Source organism: Gavia stellata, chromosome 2, assembly GCF_030936135.1.
Source record: "Gavia stellata isolate bGavSte3 chromosome 2, bGavSte3.hap2, whole genome shotgun sequence".
Classification (NCBI taxonomy): Eukaryota; Metazoa; Chordata; class Aves; order Gaviiformes; family Gaviidae; genus Gavia; species Gavia stellata.
In genome coordinates this window covers 31,941,440-31,962,214 of record NC_082595.1, presented here as the reverse complement: position 1 = coordinate 31,962,214, position 20,775 = coordinate 31,941,440, and the positions used below count along the sequence as shown (strand labels likewise).

The 20,775-nt window shown below is 41.7% G+C and overlaps 1 protein-coding gene across 2 annotated transcripts in view; it reads right to left on the bottom strand.

The window, feature by feature from the left end:
• The window catches only part of COG2 (component of oligomeric golgi complex 2), a 31,916-nt gene extending 24,201 nt beyond the window's left edge, over nt 1–7,715 (bottom strand). For both annotated transcript variants that reach the window (XM_059833269.1, XM_059833278.1), the window contains exons 1-7: nt 7,612–7,715; nt 6,604–6,765; nt 5,331–5,396; nt 4,334–4,414; nt 3,585–3,688; nt 2,214–2,322; nt 517–696 (exon numbers count right to left, since the gene is read on the bottom strand). In XM_059833269.1, the coding sequence (XP_059689252.1) occupies nt 517–696; nt 2,214–2,322; nt 3,585–3,688; nt 4,334–4,414; nt 5,331–5,396; nt 6,604–6,765; nt 7,612–7,683 (774 nt within the window). In that variant the 5' untranslated portion in view covers nt 7,684–7,715. The remainder of the gene's footprint in view (nt 1–516; nt 697–2,213; nt 2,323–3,584; nt 3,689–4,333; nt 4,415–5,330; nt 5,397–6,603; nt 6,766–7,611) is intronic.
• Nucleotides 7,716–20,775: the final 13,060 nt, after the last annotated feature.

Sequence of the window (20,775 nt, the reverse complement as noted above, 5' to 3'; positions counted from 1 at the left end):
CAAACAAACACTTATTCCTGTTCCTGCTAATGTCCTGGAACAGCTGGGAACTGCAAAAACTGCTTCTTCATACAATGGGAAGAAAAGGACATTGCACTAAGAACTATTTTTGCTGTATTTGCCTGCTACTGAGCCAGCCACGAAGAAATGCAAACCCCAGATCTGACCCAATTCCCACAGATGCACCCTGGTCCAGAAAAAATTGGATTTTACTCCAGTCATATGCTTGGTTTAAGGTTTGTTTTTTGGATTCCTCACCCCAAGAAAAATGTAGCTGAGAAAAAGAATCCCAACTGGATATAACCTGAAATTGGTGGCAGGCAGATAGAGAATTCCTCCACCTTTTTTTTTTTTTTAAATAGCAACAACAAACAAATTGACATTGTGTTGGGGCACAGTTCTGCTGTTCTCTCCACAAAGGCATTTTGAAGCTACTAAAGAAAGCTGGAGGTTAACAGGAAAAAAAGCATGTTTGCAAATCAATTTATTTTCTTAGGATTCTTGATTTTATCTTACCTCATCTATATAAGGTTTTACAAGCACTTGACCAACTAATGCCTCTGCATCTCGTGTTTTATCAATTGTTGCATAAGTGCGAAGACAGTGACGTATTATATCAACATTTGAAGTTTGAAGGCCTTCCAAGAGCAGCCCTTCCAGAGACTGCTGCAACATAGCTGTTATTCCAGCTATACGCTACGAAGAGAAACAAAATACAGTAATAAAAAAAACAAAATCAAAGCCTTGCCATCATTGCTGAAGAAAATTCTTCCAGATATACCTAATTCAGCTTTCCATTTTCATTTGAAAGTTGCACAAGTTTTGATAACTGTCAGCATTAAATGAACATTAACACAAGCTTAATAGGTTACTGATGCTATTTAACACAGTATTTATTATAATAAGGTTAAAAGACAATTATTTTCCTCTATATGTTTTAAGTTATGCGATAACTTATCTAAGGTCCCTTTTATCCTGACGAAATAGGTCAATAATTGTTCCTTATTCAACTGAACCACTATGTGTGATAATACACAAAAGCTTCACAATAAGTCACCAGGGATAACAACTGTGGCATTTACCCCTCACTGTCAAAACCTAAAACGATAGCATGTTCCCAGCACTACTTGCCAAATTATTCCAAACCAAAGACATTGAGTGACACTGGGGGCGGGGGGGGAAGACATGCCATTAGATTCCTTCTGGCTTCTGCCAAACAGCTGCTTCAGTCAACATATATTCTCCCATTTGCTAACCATTTCTCCTCATCTCCTGCAACACCTCTTCCACTAGATCCTACTCATTGCTTAGCAACAATGGGTACAGGACAGAAGGCCTGGCAAGCATCATTAAGGAAGCCACATGACAAAGTCACAAAGGTTGTCCCACTACAAATGCTACCCTGTTGCTCACACTTCTGTTGCTATTCATGTTTGATAACTCAGTGGCCAGAACAGTCTTGTAAGCTGCTCATGAATCGACATGGTACTATGGAAGTCTTGAGCTGAAACATGTTTATACTGCCAATAGACATACATAGTGAAAAACTGGAACTATGAACTACCTCACTAGCTCGAAAGCCATCAAGAATGTTAGCTCCATGCTAATCAGCTTAAAGCATTACTCATCTCCATATTCACATCATTCATACTATCTACCTTTAAGCACCAGTCTTCATTTGTTCCCTCTCCAATGAATAGACAGAAGAAAAAAAAAGTCAATTCATCTTTTAGAGTAGACAGTTGCTACAAAGAGGATATTAGGGAGATTAACCTACCAGCCTGAACAGCCACAGTTAGGCAACAAATTGCACCAGAAGACAAAGTTGAATATATTCAAGCCAGCCACTCTGTAGGCACATTCCATTTATATTCTGGTCTGTACTCGGCAGCTAACAAAACCAATATAAACCTCTAGAACTAGGCCTCAATATCAGCAAGCAGACAAACTGCAAGATACATTAGGCTGACAAAAATGTCGGTTGTATTTCCTACTCTTATTCTAAGTAATTTATCCTAAAGAATTTAGCAAACAAAGCATAAACCCTCAGGAGAAGCAATATTTCTAGTCAACTGATAAAAATGACCTCTTGAAACTCATTTTCCCCCATAAATTAATTCAATAAAACTCTGTGGAAACAGGCATTTGTCTTCCAATTATATTGGTTTTGCTTGATCCTGCAAGCGTTAAGCTCACTATCGTGCAATACTTACTGGTCTCACTTTGTCCAAAAGGGGCATTCCTTTGCTTTGTACTGCATGAAATTGTAGTTGATTAAATTCTGCGGCAATTCTCTCTAAAACCTGTCCAGTTAAAAGTGGGCTAGAAGAGAGATGATACAAAAATGAGAATACACAGTTAGATCCTTTCAAATCAACTCACTTAATCTGCAGCAGATAGATAAAGCTCTCCCCCAATTTTTGTGGTTTAATCTAAATATTTGGAATTCTGATAGGTACTACTACAATTAATGCAATTATGCAATAGTAATCTGAAACAGACTACATGATTAGAGTTGTTTTGGAGCTACTAAGATAAGAAGTGGGTGAAGCAGAAGCTGAGAGGAACATAAGAAGCTGCTTCAGCAGTATGAAGCACTGTTTTCTATACGGTAGTGCTGCTTATTGTCACATGAAAAGGCAGCCTTACAGCTCATACTGCAGCCAAGTGCTTTTCACCATCCAGATTTGTTTCTTATTCCCCTTTTCTGTCATGTGGTAAAACTAATGACAGCTATCTCTACAGAAACAGTCCTGCCCTTCTCAGGTCTATATAATTAGCCAAATTTTCAGCCACTTGAGTACAATCTTGCTTTGAAACATGATTCTGCAAAGTGCCTTACCCTGACTGAAAACATTTGCATAACCTTTGTCCCTCTAGGTATCAACCTATTGTTCTGTCTGTCTCCCCCAACTCGTTACCATGTGATTCAGTGAACTAAACTGAGGAGATAGTCTCACATTCAAACAGGTTCATGAAATTGCCTTTTTCCTCCTGCATAATTTGCACTTCCATCCCAGTCAATTATTTCAAGTGCATAGCTGGTACATTAGTTCCAAAACAGGCTGAAAGACATCTTCCATCCCTCAGCAAAGGCAGAGGGAGAAGACACTTTCCATGAAGTTGTTAAAAACCAAAGCTTGTGAGTCTGACTGGAATTTGTCACAAACTGTTCTTCTACCAGAAGTACTACATGTGTGGCTTGCCTGCCTCAGACTATTCTTGCAGCAGTCCTTGCAGTTATACGTATGCAGGGAAAACAAGAAAAGCTATTTCCCATTTTACTTCCAAATTATATTGAAATAAACTGTACTGTAGAGAGTATTTCAGACATGACAGGATTAGTGACTTCCAAGAAAAAAAAAATTATTGCATGCAAACTTCAAAAAGCACACGTTTACTGAAAGAACTTTGGAGGCTGAGTTACATATTCTGTGAATGACCGGTTTGCAGAAAACTAAACCTGAGAAAATACTAAAATAACAATCACTTATTCCATCAGAGTTACATTGCCAAAGATATACCCTAATGTTTGTAAATTCATCTACACCAATACCAAAACTGAACATTTACATATTTTTTACCTGCTTCCCTCTAATGAGGACAATTCTTTAGTGCCTTGGGAATGCAGAATCTTCTCAATTTTCTCAACAGACTGAATAACATGAATAAGTCTCAGGACACACATCTGTAATCAAAGAAAGATTTTTCATGTCTGACCCTAATCCCAATTCACCCAAGAATCCTGAAGATATTTTGGATGGGGTTTTTTTGGTTTGGTTTTTTTTTGTTGGGTTTTTTTTTGTTGGGTTTTTTTTTTTTTTTGCTGGTGTTAAGTTCTTCTCTATCTTAATAATTGAGTCATGTCTCAGTTGAAGTACTGGTCACATAAGTCTATAAAACCTCACAAACTGTTTGTCATAGATGTATAACAGCTGTTCTTATTCGATTTTTACCAAGCTAAACACAAAGACAAATGTTAGTTCCTCCCACTCATATAGATATTAAACTGCTGTATTTCAATTACATTCATAATAATAAAGTTTATATACTACTACAAGCAGAAACATGAGTAACTGTAATTAAAAAAAGCCAACCAAACCAAACACAGATGTTTTTGGCAAATAAAATAAACATTTATGATCAACTAGACACTGTAAAAATGTAGCCTGTCAAGCAAAACTTCAATCACTATTTTTACAAGTGCAAAATCATGCACAGTGTGCATCTAGACAGCCCAAAACTTTTTAAATCTCATTTTCTCTGGGTTAATAACAAAAACAAAAGTTGCCCTAATGAGGATCTTCCCAAGGTAACAATTTGTCTGTTGTACCTTTTTTCTTCTAATATCTTCCTGTTTAGTCATTCGGTCATCTACTGCTTGAATTCCTTCACTGACACATGACTTCAGACTCTGTGAGAGAGAAAGTCAGTATGAAAAGCTGGCTTCCCAGTTAAGGTTTAAAAAACCTTAACTCAAAAATCTAAACTTAAAACAGGAGACAGATTAATAAGAATATAGGACAAATAAAAGCTACAGTACATCAACTGCCCTCTAAGTGAAAAATACCAGAAATAAGACTAACTGAAAGTATAACCTGCTCCTCAAGTACTGCCACCACAAATATCATTATTTCCACAAGAAGCATTCTTTTAGTACCTTACAGAGAACAAACCACCTTTCACCCAGAAATAAGCAATAAAACCAGTATGATTTTATGTCTTGAAACTGAAGTTATAAATCAGATTTAAGTAGCATTTTTTACATAATAAATACTTCTCTATGCTAACTGTGAACCTATTTTCTGTTTCAGACATCAAGGCTAAAATATTTTGAAGGCACATTTATGCAGCAAACATCCCTTTGAACCAGCTGCCAAGATGAACAAAAATTGCCCTTCACTACATACCAAGTCACTGTGGAAGAGCCAGAATAAGACCAACCTTCAAGAGAGTGATCTTTTATGGTTAAACCACAGGACTGAGCAAAAAAAGTCCTTACTGGGACTGTGTTGCATCTGATTTATTTACTACCATCTTTAAGTTACTCAATAATAAAACAGTTCAATATTTCGCCTTATACTTGTCTTGCAAGAGTCCATTCATTTATCACATTTAAGAAATCCTTAATCTCTTCATTAAAAGGCACTATAGAAAATGTAAGTTTACTGCTACTACAACTGCTTGAAAACATGCCCGGCTCTAAGAAGTCGATTTTCAAAGAGAAGTTTATCTTAATAATTATTAACATGAATAAAAGACATTCTATATATCATATGAAAGTGAGCTGAATTTTACCAAGCTGTGTATAATGATTGTTCTGAGCATACCATAACTTCTTCCTTTAACTGTCCCAAGGGTACTGAAAGCTGATTAAGGGCCTTATCCATGCCAACCTAAAGAAATTACCATAAAAACATTTATGACTTTTTTGATAAGTACATATGTGAATTACTGACAAAGTCTATCATTTTACAGATACTAAAAGAGAACTGAGAAATTATACCTCCCTTTATAGTTTCCAGTTTTAAATTCAATGCAAAAATACGTTACCTCAAATACAGGGATAAAGATTTCAGACTGCTTGTTACACAAAGCCAAAAATGAAAGAAAACTTTGACCTATGGAAGTTTTCTTCCAATAAAAATGTTAAATCTCACTCTTTGAACCTATATAATTGGAACCTGGATGAACTAGAGTAAATGAGTAGGATACACAGTGAACAAGACACTTTAATATGAAAATTATTAAAATTCTCAGTCAAGTGGGTTGGGTTTTTTTAAGTCAATATATGACTGTGTAGTAAATTTAAAGATTCCCAAAAGAATCCCTCAGAATGGCCTTATTTGTATGTTTGCTATTCAATTTTAGAATCATAGAATAGTTTTGGTTGGAGGGGACCTTTAAAGGTCATCTAGTCCAACATCCCTGCAGTAAGCAGGGACATCTTCAACTAGATCAGGTTGCTTATAGCCCCATTCAACCTGACCTTGAATGTTTCCAGGGATGGGGCATCTACCACCTCTTTGGGCAACCTGTTCCAGTGTTTCACCACCCTCATTGTAAAAAATTTCTTCCTTATATCTAGTCTAAACGTACTCTCTTTCAGTTTAAAACCATTACCCCTTGTCCTATTGCAACATGACCTACTAAAAAGTTTGTTCCCATCTTTCTTATAAGCCCCCTTTAAGTACTGAAAGGCTGCAATAAGGTCTCCCCAGAGCCTTCTCTTCTCCAGGCTGAACAAGCCCAACTCTCTCAGCCTGTCTTCATAATAGAAGAGGTGCTCCAGCCCTCTGATCATTTTTGATTTATTTCCTTCGATTTTTCAACTACTAGCAGTTTTTAAAAAAGTTTGCTTTCAGTCTAACTTCCTAATGAATTGATTTTTTTAGGACAAAACGTATCTACTTAAACATTTATTATGGGCCAACAGCAATTCTGTACAGTAGCTACATTCTACAATAAGGGTCTTTCAGTTTCTCTCAGTGCAAGGGGTCACAGTTAAGATGTTTTAAATCTAATAATGGCAAAATACAAGCCACATACTTTTCATATGAAAAATAAAAACCACACGAAAACATACAACTTAGTAAGACTTACTAGATTTGTTGAGAGATTAACAAAATCTGCATAGTCCTTATTTATGAGTTCTACCATGGCAGTTTTAAGGAGCTTGTAATAGAGCTCCAGATCCTCTCTCAGCTCTTCCAACTGCACGCGTTTCCTGCAGTCTGATACAAAGTGATCAACATCAAAATCCGGCTGAAAATGAAACAGGAAAGAGAGAAGGCTGTAAGTAAAAAGTTCAAACCAGCAACTCATCCCACCTCCAAAATAAAGTATTCCATAGGCCAGTGAGCTGACCAAACTGAAGTACCGGGGGGGGGGGGTGTGTGCAAAAAAATCTCCTTAATGGAGTAGTTTCCAATGTTCCAAAGCCTCAGTCTTTAATCTCAAAAGCGCACAATGTTGTGGGTCAGAGTACCGAAAGACTAACTCTCCAAAATACAAGGCTGTATATTCCCTGCATACACTTAAAACAAACAAACAAAAACCCCAAACAAAAATCGAAATACAGTATTAAGAACTACTTTAAGCTCTCTACGCAAGGAGGCCTGAATGCTGGTTATCAGTCTATCTGGGTATTTGGCTTCAAAGCACGCAGAGTACGACTTGAAGAAAGTATGACTCGGGTCTGCCCGAGGAGGTGAGCTGCACCACCCGGCCCCGGCCCCGGCCCGGGACAGAGGCACTCACATCACCCGTTTGCAAACCTGCCGGCTCTCTCCCCGGGCAGCCCCCCCTGCTCCGCTGCTCAGACTCCGTTTCAGACTTAGATGCAACCCCTGCTTGGATACAACTGCAGAGGTGCAAGCCGCCTGGCTTCGCAAACGGCCCGGGTCCCCCTTTCAGCGACACACTCAGCGCTGCTCTGGGGGCCTCAGCCCGGGGAAAGAGCCGTGGCGGAGTTAAAAGACCCAGACCAAGGTTCCAGGCCCCTCTCACCCGCCTGGGAACCCGCCGCACCCCGCCTCAGGAGGCCCCACGGGGCACCCCGGGCCCACAGCGCCCTTCCGCAGCCCGCCTGCCTCGGCAGCACCCACCCACCTTCATGAACTCGTCCTTGTCAAAGCAGAGGTTCTCGGGGCCCCGCGGCAGGTTCATCTTCTTTGCCTCCATGACCGGCACCGGCACCGGCCCTCCAGGCCCAACGCGGCGGCAGGACCCGCCGCTGCCACAGCAACGCCTCCTCCGCCAGCACGGCACCGTCAGGGCAGGCCAGAGCGTGCGCCAAGAGAGGCGCAGGGGCCGCCCGCCGCCGCGGCAGCGCCCCCTGGAGGGCTCCGAGCGGCCCTGCAGATGGCAACGGACTTGACGGGGGGGGCGGCAGGGATCTCAAGATGGCGTGGCGGGACGACAGCGGGAGCGACTATGTGCTGGCGTGTGGGGCACGGGCCTTTAAAGCTGGCCTACCCAGCCTCTTCGGAGGAAGTCCTTTGGTTCCTGCTACCCTGTGAAGTCAGGGGAGCTGGGCTGCGCTGCTGAAGTGGGTGCCTGGTGCTCCACGGTGGGCACCCAGCACGTGAAATTGGCCCAATCACTGAAAGCTGCAGGGACCAGCCAGGGAAGAAGCCATGGAGACCCAGGGCTGCGGAGGTGGGAAGGGGCTCCAGGGGACGGTACGGTGCAGCCGCCCAGCCCTGAGCGAGGTCACCCAGAGACAGTGACTCAGGGCCACGTCACTTTGGGGTTTGGGTATCGCCGGGGTGGAGGCCCCGCAGCCTCTCTAGGCAAGCTGTGCCAGGGTCTGACTGCGCTTAACAGCCAAAACGGCTTTTCTTTATGTTTAAATTTCTTGCAGCTTGTGCCCACGTGGCCCTGAGTGACAGGAGTTGAGTCAGAGCATAATTTACCTCCTCCATCCTTCTGCTTTTCAGTAGACTCTTCTGTTAGGGTCTTGTTTCCTTCAAAACCTTTTGTTGAAGGTCGCTTATGCCTTAGCAAAGACAAATTTAGCTCTAAAAAGCTTCCCTGCTGTCACTTGCATTTCTGTTTGCCGCCTCAGGATGGAAGACAGCAAATGCTCTCGTTCCTCACACATACATTTTATGGATTTAATTTTGACTCAGCGAGCTCAAATGAGGAGCGAGCCCAGCACCTTACCAAACAGTTGTAAGGGCACATCTGCTCTAGCTCTGCCGGTTGCTCCGCTGACAAGGGTGGAGAAGATTCCCCGGGCCCGATGGACGTGGGTTCAGTGGAGCTGCGGCAGTATGCTGAGCTGGAGCCCCCCAGATCTCCTGGGCAGTTTCCGCAGGGCCAGTGCGTACATCCCCACCTAACTCCAGCAGCGCCTCCGCAGAGCCCAGCTGGCCTGTGACCAGCAGTGATTTGTGCCAGTGATTCATGGCTGGCGCATGAGTTTGTTAGGAATTCCCTGAGTTGTTAGAAGTATGAAGAGCTGAGCAGTTCAGTGATGACCACGGTGGGCATGTGCAGCCGCTGGCTGGGTCCTTGCACGCTTATTGCCCCTACTTGCTTTCACCCTGTCCCTTTGGAAAGCTCTTCAAACTGACATATTTCACGGTGTCCAACCCTCTCAGAGATCTCAAATGTTGGCAGGCATGGTTCATAGCTGTCACGTGTTGTCAGCTAGATAGCAGAAAAGATACACCCACCACATAAATCCACACTGGCACTTTTTTGCGATAGCTATGACTATATGTATCAGATCAAAAAGGTTTCCTTACGTCATGATATTTAAATGCCTACATTCTGGTACAGGAACAAAGCCACATTACTGCTCAGCTGTCTTTTTAATTTCATGAGCTGGATGCTTGAAATGAAAATTCTAACCAGTTTTTAATGTTAAGTCCTTAACAAAAGAACTAGACCTACTTTTTTAAGGTCTTGTGTATTAGCTAAGACAAATCTTGCTCTAAAAAGACCTACTGTTATCATTTATGTTTTTGTTTATGAAGCTCTAATTATGAATTTCCTTGAGGAAATAAAAAGTATGCTTGCACTTGAATTTGTTTATTGATGAGCTCTTTACACTGTTTGTATTTATTGATGTCATTGTAAATTAAATATGAAGATTATGGAATTTAATAATTTGCCAATGGAAACTGCAATATAGCAGTTTCAGTAAGTTAACAGTAAAACCAGAATTAGGACTCATGGGTTATTTCCACACGTTGTCCCTGAACAGCCATCTTCACCTGGGGCAGTGGTGCACAAAGTACAGTTTCTCCAAGACAGAAGAGACTAGCAAAGTAGTGAGGGAATTAGCCATTCCAAAGAGTCATAAGAAACTCCCTTCCATTATTTTTGTGCTAGGATTGCTTAGCACATTTCTACTTCTTCTTCATCCCTTTCCTTTTCTGACTCTCATCACCGTCATTCCAGGATTTCCAGGTTTAGAAAACTCAGTTTTAAACTCTTTTTCCCATCATCCTTTCCCAACGACGAAGACATGACACCTAATAATTTCTTGTGAAAACTGTAATCACTATTTAATCTGCAGGTTTTGGATAACATATCATTAACGGACCCATTATCTGATACCCCATCTGAATGAAGAGAGAGCATCTGAAAGTCTGTCTCAGTATCATTGTTATTATCTGAATAGGGATGGTGTAGGTGCCAGAGAGTAGAAGAGCTACTTTTAGCTCTTGTGTGGGTGCTGAATTTTAAAGATTTCAGTATCGCTTCTTATTCTCAAATAAAGAACATTTCAAGGGATGCATAATGATATGACAAATGATGTTTAGTGTAATTGTATCATCATTTTCCTGAAAGCTGCCAATGACTAATCCACTATCTTGGAAATACTTCCATTCCAGTATATACCAGTTAAATTGGGAAGGAAAGCAGCTAGTTTTACCTCCCACCACATTCTTAAGACTTCTGTCTGGTTTTATTATTTTAAAAAGCTGAAGGCATCATGTACGATTTATGGTAAAGGAGAAAAGTGTGACAGTGTACAACATGCAGGGACAGAGATACTACAATTAATTTCTGGTAGACACTCCAGGTACCAAGAACCTTCAGAAAATGTAGATAGTATTACACAAACTAAGGTGCCAGTGCTGATGTGTTGAGTACCTTGCCTTCCTAAAATGACATCTCCGTCGATGTATCACTTGGTGCTCTCGCAAAATTGTGTTAGCTGCTTTCAGTCAATCTTAAAAACAATGAACACCAATTAATAAATATAAGTTCAAGGCACAAAAGGGTATTTTCCTAATATTGACATCTTACTGAGTGCCTTTATTTTATTTTCTTTTGGGAATAGAATTGAATAAATGAATAAAGGTAGAAGACTTTACATCCCTGGTTCCAGTCCTGAACACTGAAGTCAGTGAGTGAATGCTGCTGATTTCTGTGACTAACTGTCAGTCACCTCAACAAGTGCCTAACTCCAAAGATGTAAATAATCCTACTTCAGCCAGTGAGGCTGCAGTCATGCTTAATATCAGTAAGTAGCTTAAAAAAGCCTTGGTCCTAAATGAACAAGGTAAAGAAGTTGTTTGCAAATTCCTCGGGTGATGGGTCTTGGAAGCCAACTATAAAATTACAATAATGCCATTGTTTTGTGATTATATTAAAATGTGATTTTATATGTATGATATACATCTTGACATAAAAAAGAATTTTTTTTAACAATCATCCACTGGAACAGCTGGAACAACAGGGGCATGGTGGAGTCCCCATTACCGGAGGTTTTCAAGACGCAATTGGACAGGGTGCTAGATAGTCTCATCTAGGCTCCCCTTCCCATGAGGCGTTGGACCAGATGGAGGTCTCTTCCAACCTGGGCTGTTCTATGATTCTATGATATGTACTATAAGATCTGTAGTGAATGTTTGTAGAACGTAGAACTGCAGTATGAAAATGGACCGGCCTAAAACCTGTTATGAACATATACCATGTCAAAATGTTGCAGAATTGTCCCCTTTTCCTGATGTACTAAGTATAGACTGCTACCTTACATCAAAGAGATGTTGAGTACAGAGAGATGAGGAGGGAGAGAGGCAGGAGGGGAGGCGAGGAAGGAGGAGGCTTCAGCTCTCTCATGCTTGAGTTGCTGTGCCCAAACAGATCATAGCATAAAGGAGCTGCTTAACTCACGACATCCTGCCTCAGTGCCCCAAATAATAACTGAAGAAAAGGCTGTGGGTTTCTGCCTTCTCCTCCTCCTGACATGCTCATGATGACAGTGAGGAAAGCTCTCAAAACGGGACTTAATTATTTTGAGTTCATCTGAAGATTTCTTCTGCATTGTTGACTTGTTAGCTGGCTAATTGGAGTTCAGTGATATCCGAGGCAGCACAAAAGTAGCAAAACTGGAACTGAGATAACTGCCTCTATCTGATTCAGCAGACTCTTACACAAAATTCAGGGACTATCAACTTATTTCCATCAGGAGGAGAAACTGATGGTAGCGTTCTTTATTTCTTTGATAATGTGCTTATTACAACAAAGTACAAAAGCCTACCTTTTTCAAGACAAGAGGATTCAAACAACAGCACAATGTATTGGTTTGTGGATCCAAACCTCCTTTAGCCAGTGTTCTGCCAAAAAATGCCTGTTGAGCTTTTCATCAGGATTACATTATTCACAAGGAGGGACATGAAAATGGGCATAGGGCTGGAACACCTCTCTTGTGAAGAAAGGCTGAGAGAGTTGGGGTTTTTCAGCCCAGAGAAGAGAAAGCTCCAGGAGACCTTATTTCAGCCTTTCAATATATAAAGGGGACTTGTAAGGAAGATGGAGAGAGACTTTTTACCGAGGCCTGTAGTGACAGGACAAGGAGCAGCAGTTTTAAACTGAAAGAGGGTTGATTTAGATTGGACATAAGGAGGAAAATTTTTATGATGAGGGTGGTGAGATACAGGAACAGGTTGCCCAGGGAAGTTGCCCCATCCAGTGATGCCCCATCACTGGAAGTGTTCAAGGTCAGGCTGGATGGGGCTTTGAGCAACCTGATCTAGTGAAAGATATCCCTGCCCATGGCAGGGGAGTTGGACTAGATGGTCTTTAAAGGTCCCTTCTGACCCAAATCGTTCTTTAGTTCTGTGGTTCTGTGATGCTATGGCTGTCCAGAAGATCACTGCTATTGCTTTTCTTTCATTTTGTATTGTTTCTTCAACTTGTCTCACTCTGTCAGGCACATACCTCCCTGGAAGGCTACCTAGTGAAACTATTATGTGTATCTGCTATATATTTCTCAGTGGTTTCACATGTTTGTTTGTTTATTTTGCATTGTGATCTGTATCTGTGTTTTGTTTGGAGGTGGCATTGTTTCAGCCACTTGGTTTCTTAAGGGAACTCTATAGTTTCTTACAGTTATCACAAAGGAAAGATAACAGTTGTATGTTGCAAGTTCAATGAGGTTTAATCAAATCCATGATAAGAATGTGTTGTGGAAGAGCTAGGAAACACAAATTTTTCGCCTTTCTCCTTTTCCTAATAGCTATCTGTTAGAGAAAGAGATGGAAGAAATTTAGGTGTCCCTTGACAATAGGGTTATGTATTTTTAGCATTTGCGTTGGTAGCCACTGGATGTCACTAAGGGTTCACAGAAACATAGAAATCTGTGCACTTTTTCCAGGTGGTAAAAAAATGACTTAAAGAACACAAGGTTTGGAGGAGAAGCATTTCTATGTGAAATGGGAGCAAATTACATCAATGTGCAGTAAGCGTAGATCTGGTTGGGATTGCCAAGTTGTGGTAAACTTTATGACTTTTTAGGTAGCAAACAGATCCTCCGTTATAAGACTCTGGAGAACAAAGCCTGCAAAGGTTTCTTGCATAGCTCAGTTAAGAGACATGAGCATAACCAAGCTGGAAGAGAAACTCTGCATGGGAAAATGTAAGTGTGAGTTGTGGCATATGTATGATGATATTGCACATAAGTGTACACTCACACACACAAAGTCCACCTAATAACACCACAAGAGAGGAAATAATGAAAAAGGCTTAGATGTACCATTATTGTATAAACCGGTTAAGAGGAAAAATACACATCTGAGGATTTTAATAAATGTACTTTAAGATGGCAAAGCATCTTCTGGCCAACGTCACCGTAGGTGCCACTACTGCTGTGCCTTTTGCACTGCAAGTCTCAAGAAGACAGCATACCAAATGACTTAATGCTGCCATGATTTTTGCTTCAAATTAGCAACCACTAGCATACCTGCTACAGGTGTATGTAGGACTTCCAGACTTCTGTTCAAGAAATCCTAGAGAGAGATTTCTGTTTAGGCAGCACATATGCCAGGTATCAGACATACCCCAGCTGCTTCAGATTTACTGTGAATGTACAGATCAACTGTGCAGTCGCCATGCAAGGGACAGCTGTCTACTGTTGTCCAGGCGGGTGTTTTGGTCAGGTCCACTGGTCTCAGACACATTCCCGTTGCCTGGAATGCCACGAATTTCCTGACATACCCAGTCAATCTGCTCATGCACCACCAGCCATCTGCCAGGGGCTGCCTGATTTCTAGAAATGCCAGAAAAATAGCCAGACTCTGCTTTTTCTTCTATGACATAAACTGCAGGAAGGAAAAGAGAGCATGCCAGTCAAAAAATGAATCTATAAGCAAGCATACAGAGAGCAGAAGTAAAGGTACACTATAAATACAGTATAACCATTGCAGTCTGGGGACTGGCTCACATGTTAAGGCAAGTTGCCCTTATACATGAACACATATTTTATCAAATTATCATTTCATTCTTTGTCCTTTTGCTATCTCTGTTTTGAATACTATTACTTTTTGATTTGTCCACTGTCAGTTCCTTCCATTACTGTCTTCATCCCTGTTTCTAAGTTGTAGTCATGTTAATGTTTGTGTGCTCATTAAAGCCCAGGCACAACTGAAAGTGATAGTGGCAGTGGTATATGCAAGGTATGAATTTCATGGTATGGGATACAAAAAAATCCCAGGCAGACTCTAATGAGGCTCAATGTACTAATCACCTTGGTATAACTCTTATGACTTCAGAGGGATTATACCAATAAAACAAAAATTTACTTTCTTAATATGAACAAAAAAGACATGCAACATCGGTCAATGGGAGCCGAATGCAAGAGAGACATCTACGGTTTTAATGGACTGACCATTCATAGACAGCATACCCATAGCTCGCTTTTATCAGTGCTTGAGCCAAGGACAGATGCTTACAAGATATGCTGTCAGTTCCTTTGTGGGACTGTATCCTGGTCTAAGACCTTGGAGAGCTGAAACTTTAATCTCAGTTCTGACATTAAGTTCCTTTTTGATCAGAGGCAACGTGCTTAACCTTTACTTGACTCAATTCCTCCACATTTTAAAAAATGACTCTGCACAGCTAGAAACTTACAGTGATATTATTTGCAAAAAAATCCTAAACTCTATTTAAGTTAAGCTTACCCAAAGGTTCAGAGAAACCTGTCTGTTATGAGAAAAGCTATATTTGATTGGAATTAATTTTGCCCCTTCCTACCAGGACGCTGTCAGGGTGCATCGTTTTCTTCTGAGAAGAAATCTTAATCCTCATGCAGATGGGAAGTAACAATAAACACCATCTGCCGCAAATTAGGTTACTCTCTTAGCAACGAGTGAGATCAGGCTCCGTCTCAGGCTCCCATTTTCTGTGCTGAAGTACGCACTGGCACTTCAGCCTGTAACAGAGCAAGTGATCAGAAACAAAGTGGAAATGAGAAATGGAAAAATCTTTCTTACTGCCCTCCTGGCGAGATCCTTCCCGTCTCTGCCAACCCCACAATTTTATTGCTGTAAGAGGCCGACCTCTGCTCCTCACCCCACCTTCCTCCGGCTCCCAGCTCCTTCTGGGGGAGTGGGAGCATATCATGAAATGCTGGCAACCTCTCACGGCTGCTAGGTGCTGGGAGCCAGCCCAAAAAGTAAAGAGGATGAGCAGGGGAGGGCTGTGTACCAGTTGAGAGGTGATTTAAAGCTGTCTGCTGGGGGCATTGCTGACGGGGAAGGGGGCCAGTGAGGCACTCGATTGCTACCTAGCCTCCCCTGGCAGGACCCATGGCTGCACCATGGGTTCCCTTTGCCTCCCCACCCAACCATCAGCCTTTTCCTCCCCTGCTCCACCCTGGGACTACTCAATGATTGCAGCATGTCAAGTTTAGGACAGCAGGTGTCTGAGCAGACGCTTGTCATTAACTTGGCATGGCATCTCTCCATGTAAAGCTCCCTCTCCTGTGCTGCGACAAGGTGATTTTACAAGAGAATGGCCTGTGTTTTCCACCATTTCATACGGTGCCTGATTGGCACTCTTTGTTGGTAATGTCCACAAGGTCTTGACCAGGTTCAGGCAGCCCTTAATTGAAGTGTTGTGCAGATCACAGATTCATATGCACTCTCACAAGATAGAAATCCACAGTCTTCAGAAGTCATTTAAAGCATCTTTCAGATGCAGCTATATAAGGAAATGTTATCTTTGCCCTGAAATCACCAAAAATACACTTGTAGATAAAGGACTTGAATTTGACTCACTGCCAGGGGAAAGATCTCTCTACTCTATATTCAAATATTTGTGAAAAAATTTGCACATCTTGACAGTTTCAAGAACTCCTCATAGAAATACTGTATGCGTCATTCCTTTTTAGTATTTGTCATGCTACAGTTTCCAGTTAACGTGCCGGTAGGTGAGTGTTGGCATGATTAGTCACTGGAAATCAACCTTTTTAATCTGCTCAGAAAATTTTTCTGGCTGTGTATTGGATTTGTTAAATTAACACGTGATGCTTTGTAAGTTGTGAGACTCAGCTAACAGCAATGAGCCATATAGAGTATTCAATGATATGTCACACGCTACTGAGTGTGTACACATGTGCTAATCAGCTGATGCTCCTGAGAAGGGTAGGATTTATGGGCACATGCACTGAACCATCCACATGTTCATGTGTTGGTCCTGCAGGTCAAGCACTGTATATCTGATCTATTGATGCTCTGTGGAAATATCCCAGCTTTCCAGACATAAAATAGCTTGGTTGGAGCTAGTGAGAAATGATGCCAGCTGCTCAGAAATCATAGACAAATGTGAAAGATCCTCTCATTCTGGCCAGGCAGAATTTTTAAATGGGAAGAGACCTTATCTGAGACATACGGCAACCCAAACTACATATAATATGCAGGCTGTGGGTCACTGTCTAATGCTATACAGTTAGAGCTAGGAAAGAAACAAGGCTATGATTTGCAATCCTCATTCTGTCCTTAGGCCAGCTTTGTCAGATTCTCACTTAGGCTACCAATTAATTTACACATGGCAATAAATGATCAGACATGAGCTCATATTTTCTGTTGATTCCACTATTTTCTGCTTGTCCTCTGCCATCTAAACTTAATGAATGGCTCTTCTCAGGACACTTATGCAGCCAAGTGCCTGTGCTAAAAAAAGTTCCCCCTGACCTCAGCTACGGTGTAGAAAGGTATTGTAATTGCAGATGAAATTTTCAATCAAGTAGTTTTATGGTGCTTTTGGTTTAGATAGTTTATAACACTTTGAAGGGACCACATATTCGAAAGCCATGCTTGAGGCTTCTTAAGAATCAGGTCCCTACACACTGGATCACATTCAGTGTCTGAAAAGCAAGGCAGGCAAAATCATGAGTCATTTATTAAAAAAGTAGAACGTATCTGTGCTTTACCAGTGGTGTAATTATGTGCACCAGGTTAAGAAAGCTCTTTTTATTAAAAAGAATTTTTAGCGTGCGCCCTCCTGAGATATAAGCAAAGAAATTAGCAATAGAAATTACCTGTTCTGTCATTAAGTCCATCCCTTCACAGCAGGGTAATTGCTGTGCAATGAAGAACACAAATAGCTCAAATAAGTTAAATTTCTCATGGAGAAGACTGAAAGCAAGATATGACTTCTTTATACAGATTAAAAGGACTTGCCTTGATGAAGTGGTCAGCGTTTGTTATTAAAAAAAAGAATCATTGTACCAAGAAGACAATACCCGGCCTGACCCAGTTTCTGAAAAGCAAAAACCGTGGTTTCATCTTTTCTGCCGTCTTTTGAGTATGTGGTTCTTGGGAGACATGGGAAAGATGTACTGAGGAGACTGATTAGAAACAGGAGCGATAGATACCATTTGCTGTGAAGAACTTCTCCCATTCCTCCCTTACTGATCAGTTACTGGCTATTCTCCACTTTCTGAGCAAATACGTGTGGTCCTATTCTGTAAGTCTTGCATGAGTGGCATTGGATACACAGTGTACTCTGCTGGGGTTCCACACACCCACGTTAAATGTAAAGGTTGAGGGCAGGGTGCTGGGGTGCATACACATTACCAGTGGCCCTATCTGCTAAACTAACAGAGCTGGCTACCCCTGAGTCACCCCACTGTGGGGGAGCTGCCAGTGTGAGGGAGGCATTGATGTCAGCTGCTCGCAGGGCTCCCACACATGCTGCTTGCTGGTAATTTTTATTATAAGTCTCACAATACATCACTTGTTTCCTTGAGTTCCTATGTCACTTTTCTTAGCCATAGTCAAATGGCAGAAAGTACAAGAGCTGTTTTTCAGTAGTTGTATGAATCCTTGGGGGCACATACAGGGGACCAGGCATAGACATCTGATGGACAATTAGAGAAGTTAGGAGCACTTCTCAGCCTGAGATCAGAACTTGACACCTCTCAGATATGGGGTGCAGGCCACAGGTGGGCTGGCAGATGTTTTTGAGAGTGCTCTCTGGGTTACTCTTTTTAAAAGGTTGTGGCACTGAGGAAGCCCCAGAGCACTATGCGTTTTAGCGTATTTGCATCTCAGCTATGGAGATCAAGAGAGCAAAAACAGAGGAAGAAATATAATGAAGGAGCCAGAGTGGTCTGAACTTACCCAGTAAACCTATATACAGGTGCTGCTAAGATTCCCAAGAGTGCTGTGTGAAGCATTTGAAGTAAAAAACCACAGGAAATGAAGCTGGAAGAGCTCCAGGACATCTGGGAATGCTGGAGAAGGTGGATTGAACTCAAGAGAAGGGATAGCTCCTCTCTGAATCATGAGAGAGGCTCGTGGGGAAAACAATGAGGCTATAATGCTCAAGTCTTTCTGAAGCCCACCTCCAAGTTGATGCTTTTGAAATTCTTGGCAGTGCTGAGTCATCTGGTGCTCTGTGATGACTACCTCCCTTGCTGTCCACAGCTTGATTCCACTTGACCAGGTACCTCTAAACCTATCTCCATTGCCTGATTGGTTTTGTATCCGTCTGAAGTTTCATAAGCTGTATTTCACATGGCTATAGTAAGTGATTTCTGACTGGGTATGTTGTCGTCCACAACAACAACATTGTTTGAAAAAAGAGAGAAAAAAGCCTGGGAGAATTTTCAAGGTTGAGGTACATTTTGAGTAGATATAAATAGACTAAGCTATCATCACACCTGCATCTCTTCTCTAACAGTCCCACAGATCACAGGCTCTAAGTGTCACACTCAGCAAGGACAGGAGAATACAGAAGAAAGAAAGGAGTACTTCTGGCAGTGTAAAAAATACAAGGTTTAAATTTATTTTTGGCTCACAGGCCCTAAACCATGACTGTTTTGTGCAAGTTGTGAGTTCAACCGTGAAAGCACTTTGGGTCACCTTGCTACTAAGATAACTCACTGCTATTTTCTCTCATTGTCTCATAAAGTATGGCAGGTGAGGTTTCAGATCCACTTTACTGTTCCAGCTCTCTCCCATTCTGCAACATCTCTCTCCTAAAATGTTTTCTCTAGTCCCCTCTGTAAATTAAAAATATTTCCAATTCGGCTTTTGGGTTCTTTTTTTTTAAGATGATAGCAGTTGCTACAGAAAGTCCGACTGACAGCTCAGCTGGCCCCACATTCTGTCTTTGATGGTGTCTAAAAACAACAAGGATATTTATTAAATCCCTGAAAGATACTCTACTGAAATGTCTCCCTAGCTAATACTCAAAAGGACTCAGATGCCTCAAAGCAAATTAACCACCTGAGACGTCAAAAAAATCTCTTCTTATCCCAAACAGTGATTGCAATATCCCCGTTAATGAATAAAAAGACCAGGACTTACAGTTAGATTCAGCTTCAGGCATAAATACATCGATGACAGCCATGACTGTGTGCTTATAAGGAACTTGCCATGTGCCACCCTGCCCAGTCCTGCATCCTATACCAAGCCACCCCTCTGCAGCAACTGCTGATGTGCAGGCTTTAATTCAGGATAACTGAAGGCCTCTTTCCCTTTGAAGAAAAGGCAGCTTCATGGGCACTGTGGCACTAGATAGCAGTGATGCTGGAGCAACAGATGCTTTCTTGTGGGAGATGGTGGGTTTGCAGCTCCCAGATCTCTTCTACAGCAGCCTGTGTAAAGACTGAGCCGGCGTTAGGACCAGCACTGCCCTATGAAAGCACTGGTGAGGCTTGGGAAGCAGCATACAGGATGGAGTGAGGCACTGGACGTGAGCAGAGAGAACGTGGAGAGGTGGAAAAGATGAAGACAGCCATGGGATGGGCTCTCACTACGTGGGGGAAGGTAAATGTGCTTATTTTAGAACAACTTAGAGCCTTGAATCCAAGTTTGGCGCGTGGCCCAGTTTTATTTCAAGCCAGTCTTTACAGCACACATTCACTCCTCACCAAAGAAGGAGGAGAATTTTCTTCACAACATCTGAGCTGACAGGACCAGCTGGAAGTAGACAGAGCGGAAAAGGGAAGGGGGACTTTGGTCTTCAACTGACCTGGTTGATGGCAATAATTTAATTTGTTCCTTCAGCTCAGAGGCTCTGCAGAGAGCAGCATCTCATCAGCATCCCAATTTGTCTTTATGACCCTAGGTCAGAAATCCGTGCTCCTATTTTTTGCATTGACCTCTCAGATTTTTTTTTATTTTTTTTTTTAAGAGAGGACACAGCAAATTCCACTTGCTTTAACAACATTTGCTGTTTGTTATCCTCCATGTCATTCAGATTATGGCTTGCAGCTTCTGCACACTGGGGAAGTCTGCATAATAGTTTCAGTTCACTTGTTAACAGTAATTATTTTTTCCAGCCTCTCTTTTGATGTAAGCTGAATAGCTTGGCCTCTAAGACATGTAATTAGTGATTCCTGCAGTTTGCTATGGAATGGGGCAATTGCATCATTAAATTCAAGATAAGTCTTAACTTGGTGTTTCAGAAACTCACATAACTTGTTATACAACAAGGGAATAAAAGGTGCGCGATCCTGCCCTTAAGAACTTTGCCCCAGTTATTTCTGCATCTCCACAGCTTTAATGCAAAGAGAAAACACAG